Source organism: Nothobranchius furzeri, chromosome 12, assembly GCF_043380555.1.
Source record: "Nothobranchius furzeri strain GRZ-AD chromosome 12, NfurGRZ-RIMD1, whole genome shotgun sequence".
In the NCBI taxonomy this organism is placed as follows: domain Eukaryota; kingdom Metazoa; phylum Chordata; class Actinopteri; order Cyprinodontiformes; family Nothobranchiidae; genus Nothobranchius; species Nothobranchius furzeri.
In genome coordinates, this window is record NC_091752.1 from 3,954,405 (window position 1) to 3,961,374 (window position 6,970).

The 6,970-nt window shown below is 41.4% G+C and overlaps 1 protein-coding gene across 1 annotated transcript in view; it reads left to right on the top strand.

Annotated features, from left to right (window-relative positions):
• The first annotated feature begins 2,283 nt into the window (after positions 1-2,283).
• Positions 2,284-6,970, top strand: part of LOC107375365 (mucin-2) — a 56,011-nt gene continuing 51,324 nt past the window's right edge. Inside the window, exons 1-8 of the mRNA XM_054749843.2 lie at positions 2,284-2,384; positions 2,819-2,860; positions 2,958-3,216; positions 3,756-3,870; positions 5,272-5,356; positions 6,134-6,240; positions 6,565-6,775; positions 6,864-6,970. The exon at positions 6,864-6,970 is cut by the window's right edge and continues 19 nt beyond it. Of these exons, the coding sequence (XP_054605818.1) occupies positions 2,309-2,384; positions 2,819-2,860; positions 2,958-3,216; positions 3,756-3,870; positions 5,272-5,356; positions 6,134-6,240; positions 6,565-6,775; positions 6,864-6,970 (1,002 nt within the window). The 5' untranslated portion in view covers positions 2,284-2,308. The remainder of the gene's footprint in view (positions 2,385-2,818; positions 2,861-2,957; positions 3,217-3,755; positions 3,871-5,271; positions 5,357-6,133; positions 6,241-6,564; positions 6,776-6,863) is intronic.

A 6,970-nucleotide genomic window follows, 5' to 3' on the forward strand; every position in this document is an offset into this window, starting at 1 on the left:
CACAAGAAGTCTGAGCTTCTGTCCTTCTCTGGAGGACAGGTGCAGCAGCCCATGCAGAACCAGAGTAAAGGCCATTATCAAGGACCTCACCCATCCACTCCAGACTGATCAGCCTCACACCCTAAGGCACATGTCCCTCCCAAGCCCTGATCTTCAGGCTGTTCAATACCAGAACGATGTTGAAGTTTCATAGTTGGTGTCTGTTGTGCTCTGTAGTGTCCAACACTACCCAGACAGGCTTGTCACCTTGCTCTTTCTGATGTTGATGTGGTTTCAAGCATTTCCACATTTCTGTGTTTGAGTAAACAGAAGCACATTTTGTGAGTGTGCCCTAGACTTACAGGAAAATATCCTGCATCCCAGTTTCTCCTTCTTTCTTTCTGTTTGTTTTAGGTTTAGGTTTGGCCTTTTATTCTTGGGTCAGACATGCACAGCATGGGTTGGGACTCATTGAGGAGGAACAAGATGTGATACTCTTCTCAGCCATCAGCTGATGGTTACAATGTTGAAGAAATGGTTTCTGAGAAAGGGGTAAATTCACACCCGCCATCCCTAGATGTAGTCACCACAGCCTGCATGCTGTATAAAGTACTCTGATATGTGGGTCTCTTCTCTCTGATCCACGTGGAAGCAGCAAGCAGAAGTAGGACAGGCTTCTGTTCTGTTTTGGTCTGAATCTCTGTGGGAAATACCAGTCTTCTGAAGTTGATGATGTTCTTGATCTGTCAGAGAAAGTCAATAGTGCACAACCAAGTCCACCTAGAAGAAAGTTGACAGTCAGAAATAGTGCTAATAACATCATGTTAAGGCCATCCATAGTTAGGTTAGTATTAAAGTACTTACTTAACACTAGATATGTATATTTTTACTTTTTTAAAACTTTAAGCTAGAACTTTAGCATTGATCTCAGTCATTTAGAAACCAGTTTCATATCTGACACCATTCAGCTGCCCTCAAATGATCAAAAACTGCACTTGGCCCCTCACACTCTCTAATGGACGCTCCTATAGAGAATCCTTACATAAACAAGTACGTGTACACACACAAGTGCTCACATGGTGCTCTCATAAGTATGGACTTGGGCATGTTCAACACATGTCTTAAGGCTGTGGTTGGCACTAAATGCACTGTGATTTATTATCGTGTGATTGTTCAGTAAAACAATGTTGATTTTATATTTCCTCATTAGGTTGACGCAGTGATATTTTCCTCTTACTGTTGTGTGCCCCTTTTTTGTTTGTTTTTCTGTTTCTGCAGGTCTAGAAGCAGACTCTTGCTCATGTTTATTTTTTATGGGCCCCCTCACCTCTTCCTTTTGTCTCTTGCTTTCTCTTTCACCTCTGTCTCCGTGTCTGGTCGGAATTAAAAAGCATCCAAAAACACTGACTATAAAGTTTTTAGTATCAAGCGTGACATTAAAAGCAGACGCTTTGATGCTCCACCTGAGAGTAAATCTGTAAGGCTTTTCAGCAGCATTCAGACATCAATTCTGTTTGCTTCACAGCCAGACAGGACACTGGGGGGGAGAGCTGCACCTGATATTTTTGTGGAGCGGGAAGGTGCTAGACAGAAAGGGCTGTTTACCTGCTTTGCGGGTGTTAGCTGTAATGCTAGTAGTCAGCATTTTCTGTTCGCTGAGTGTCCGTAAAAAGCACAAGAAGAAGAAAAATAAGAAGTTTGATTTTTCTGTTGGCATCAAGTTAGCCTGGAAGTAAAAGTAAGAGAGTAATGTCTTTGAAGATGAAGCAAAGAGCTAAAACCAGAGCTCAGCACTGCCTACAGAGAACTGAAGGAGGCTACAAAATCCTGGACTGATAGCGGCCTGGCTTTGTTGCTCCTGGACTTGTAAGTAATATTTTTTTTCCAACAGTGTGGATCTTTTTACTTTGTGGTTTACTTTAGTATTAGCCATCTCATGTTAGCGTTAGCTCGTTGTTAGTGCTACAGCCTTTGGGGTGGAGGAGCAGGAACCTTCTCTGTGTTACTTTAATCTGTGTTTACTGACTAAGAAAATTTGTTTTAATTTAAATATGCTTACAACTGATTCACCTATTCATCATTCAGTTTGCACAGCAGTTGCACTACATGCACTGCACCTCAGTGCTGGACCCCAAACCTGCTGGACCAGAACCCTGAAGGCTCCTGCCAGCAGGTGTCAAAGGAAGTGGACTGTGCTGCAGCAGTGACACAGATGGAAACACTTGCTGGGTAAACAACTGGTCATCCTGTGTGCGCTTCATCTCCACCTTATAAAAGGAGCTGTCCTCCCAGGGACGTATCTCACAGCGAGTCAACCTGTTGGACGGAAATGGGGAACGGAGGACTCCAGCTGAGTCTAGGACTTCTCTTCCTGACCCAGCTCCTCGGCTCACTGACCCAGGATGGTAAATCTTAGACAGTTTTTACACTGACGAGAAGATAATGAATGAATCGGGTTAAATGATCTAAATCGATAGGATTTCTTTTATAGTTGAATTTCTTTACTTTATATTTGGTGCATTGTTTACAGCTCTTTACCACATTCTTCCTAATGTCTCCCACAAGGAACGTTTTTGGTTTTAATTGTAAAATGTAAATTGAAATATTTTAATTCTTGATCTTTGTTTTAAACATTTACTAAAATGTTAGATTCAGAAAAAATCCTTGAATCTTTCTGATGGTTTACTGTTGTAAATGCAAACATTCACAACTCTTTGAGGTCGTTTGGGGTTAGGGTTAATTCATTGTGATCCACATATCACCTCTGAGGTGTCAGAAACATCTGATGCGTACAGAGAAGACTGATGAGGACTCATTTAGTCTCCTGTCTTTCCTCCAGTAACTGATACCTCTCCTCTACAAGCCTTGGCCCTTAATTCAGGTAACTTTTAAACGCAGTGATGACCTCTGGTTAAACTGTTCTCATCACATTGAAAAATAATGCTTTCTTTTGTTTTCCCACGGTTTTTTATTTGTAGCTAATGCGTCTCACATCGGTCGGGTGTGCACAACCTGGGGAAACCACCACTTTAAAAACTTTGATGGAGATTTATTCCAACTGGAATCAACCTGTAACCACGTCTTGGTCTCCCATTGTAAGGGAGGCTATGAAAGTTTCAACATCCAGATGAGGCGCAGCATCATCGACGACATCCCCACCATCAGCAGCATCACCTTAAAGCTGGATGGTTTAGAGCTGGAGCTCTCCAACAGTTCAGTGATCGTCAACGACATCACGTAAGTTCAGTGCGGATCTGTCCATTGGACAGGAAAGCCCGGATTAGATTCATAAGATCGTACTGTTTTCTGCTGCTTCAGAGCTGAATGATGTTTTAAAAGGGCAAATGAGCTCCTCATGAAGAAATGTTTATATTAGAACGACCAAATCAAACCTACCATCTGTCTTCACCAGCTGATGTTTCTTCAGGTTCCATGAAGTCAGAAATGACTCCTGCTCTGAGAAGGTTTAGTGATGATAATGTATTGATAATGATTTCTCCTCATCATCTATAGTCTTGTAAAGGAAGTGGATTAATTACTACAGTCAATATTGCGCACTCTTTATATAACTGTAAGGATTTTTCTAACTAGTGTCCAGGAAATGTATTTGATTTAATGTAGAGGCGAAACTTCAGAGTAGACCGTTGGTTAGTCAGGCTATGAGTAAATGTTGTAAGTTCCTTCTGTGGGAACCGACACGTCCTGTCCATGAGCTCAGTCTGAACTGGTGATGGACCATGCTTCAGTTTCAGCTGAAACATCTGTGTTCTCTGCAGGGTGGATCTGCCGTTTGTTGCATTTGGAGTGATGATCAAAAGCACAACGTCTGCCATCTTTGTTGAATCTAAGCTTGGAGTCAAGGCTATCTGGAACCTGGATGACTCTTTAGATGTATGAAGGTTTTCTTTTTACATTTATTTTATACAAATGTAAACATACTTTCACCCTTAAAACCAGCAGAAAACAACGCATGCACATCCTTGTTATGTAGACATTTTAACATCAAATCTCACAATCATACTAACGTCCACATACTTGTGTCTAATGAATCAGTCTATGCAAGTAGTTAGGACCCCATGTTCACACTAAATGAGTCATACATCCAGTGACCAAAGCCTACTGGTTGTGCAGCACCAGGCTAAAGACCAAAGGTGACAGATCATCTGCTGCTGTGGCCCCCAGACTCTGGAACTCTGTCCCCCTGAGCCTGAGATCAGTGGACTCAGTGGTCTCCTTTAAAAAGCAGCTGAAGACTCACTTGTTCAGGCTTTTGTGTGACCTTCACCACTAGGGATGTGTATTGGTGAAATTCTGGCGATACGATACTTATCACGATACAGGAGAGACGATACGATATATCACGATATATTGCGATACATTCAGTCGGACAATTGTAGCGATTTTTTTAAACTAAAATTATTATAGGAAAATTCAATAAATGGCCCAAACTGATACTTAAAATGATTAACATGAGGTATCTGAACCATAATAGAGGGATTTACATTTCAGTGGTGGAAACAAATTCCATTGCACCCTACTGCTGACTAGCGGACGGCATTTGATTTGCACCAAAAGAAAATACACAAATGTTTGCACGTAAATTCTTCCCAAAAAATCGATACACAGCTTTTGAACATCGATATAATATCGCAGGAAAAAATATCGCGATATATTGCTTTATCGATATTTTCTTACATTCCTATTCACCACCCTCTCCTTCTTCTGCTCTTTATACTTATTCCGTCTTTCCCCACGATCCACTGATTTCCCTCTTTCCTATTCATTTTATCTCTCCCTTTCCTTGCATAATTTTTAATCACAATTTTTCCCCTCATTTTAAACATATTTTAATCACTTTTTGAAATCTTTTTAATACTTTAATAGTTATTTTTTTGTTTGTGAAGCGCCTCGTGATTTTTCTCTTTGTAAAAGATCGTTTTCTGTCTTTCTCTCTTTCTACATCTGCTCAAAACACAAATCTATGTTCTTTAGAAACCAAACACGCCACACCAAACCGTTCAACAGGCTCCTTTAGGTGTTCCCATATGTATTCGTTGATGGTGTTTAATTTAGTTTTATTGGTCTTTGTATGATTTTGTGGTGCACAGCGCTTTGGTCAGCTCACACGCTCTGTTTAAATGCACTTTTATAATTAAATTTTGTATGGTATGGCAAAGGTCACCATCTCGGTGCTCTAACCACCTGAGCTTGTTCTGCACACGTTTCAAACATGCAGAGAAAATGTGCACAGTTATGATTTCTCATCTTTCTCCTTTTGGGTTTTCTTGACAGATTGAAATAGATTCCAAATACCAGGACCAGACATGTGGGTTGTGTGGAAACTTTGACGGCATTTCCAATGATTTCATGAAAGACGGTAAAGCTCTTTAGACCAGTATGGAGGAAAAGTATGAATCTTGTTTAAAACAGCTTTTCTCCTGGCTTCTGCAGTACTGTGAAAGTATCTGATGCACTAATTATTGGATGTTTTTTTTCCCTGTTCTGTCCAGCTGTAAAGCAAAAAACAAGCCTATAATGCCCCACTTGATATCAAAACTTTATAAAAAAAATGCTTTTATTTGTTTTTATTTCCAATGGGAATGGAGATGGAAATGACAGAGAAAGGGGGAGAGTTTGGGGGGAAAAGTTCTCAAAAATAAACAATAAAGGATGTAGAAGAATCTGCTCCTAGACCCGCAGAGAGAGAGAAAAATGGTCACAAATATACAACAGAACTGAGATATCACTGCGTCAAACAACATGAGGATCTATAACAGTGATAATGTTTGCTTTGAAGCACACAGTAATAATTAATTCATGGTGCATTTAGTGCCAACCACAGCCCAAGGTAATTTGTCAAAAACCATTGAGTCCTCCAAACAAACCCACTCCCAGGAAACCTCCGGATGCCCAAACTCAACACCCCACCACCACCAACCATAGCGTCCTGCAGGACTAAGTCAACGACGCTCCATCATTGCAATGGGATGGAACTGATCAAAGGGAGGAGGCACGGGCGTAACAAGTGATTTCTATTCTGGCTCGTGCAAAGACTGTTTTTATTTTTCCAGTTTGAGGTTATATGACGGAGGTGACGATGATGATGATGATGATGATGATGACTGTGTGACTGACTGGCTGTGCTGGTCTTTAGGGGTTCTGCTGTCTGTGGTTGATTACGCCGAGACTTTCAAGATGAACGGGCCAACAGAGACCTGTGAGGAACCTGAACCCAACTTCACCCCAACCTGTGGTGATAAAGTAACTGCTCAATCTTTAACATTCATCAAGTGAATATTCCCAACATGCTTTAACAGCTAACAGATCCTGCGAGTTAGAATAACCTTCTACAGCAGGAATCTTCAGGCTACCACTCAGAAAAACTACATTCTTTATTTACTGTGTGAGCTGGGCTGCTGTAATTTACTGTAATCTAATATTAGTGGACAATAGTCCTTATAATCTGGATTTGGCCCAGAGTTCACCAGTGGCTGATCATACCTCAGTGTTTCAGCCTGCTGAAGACGTACACCCATGACCATCAGTTTAAAGGGTTGGAAGCTAATTCTGCTCTACTTTTCCCAGTTTGTCTGTGAGCAGATCTTCTCAAGTGCTCCGTTCAGCAGCTGTTTCAACCTTCTCGATGTAGAATCCTTTACTGCAGCTTGCATGAATGACATGTGCAACTCAAACAACAACACTAGCTCCATCCTGTGCAAAACCATCTCCGAGTTCTCCAGACAGTGTGTCCACGCTGGCGGCAGCCCCCAGCCTTGGAGGAATGAAACCTTCTGCTGTAAGCCCAGATGCCTTCTGCAGCTTGATTCTCGTTACCTTTTCAAGATTCACTTTCTTGATCCAATAAAACATAATTGTTCACACAGACAAAGCATGTCCATACAGCATGGAGTTTCTGGAGTGTGGCAGTCCTTGTGCTGACAGCTGCTCCAACACTCAAGCCAGTCAAACATGTGACAGCCACTGCCACGAT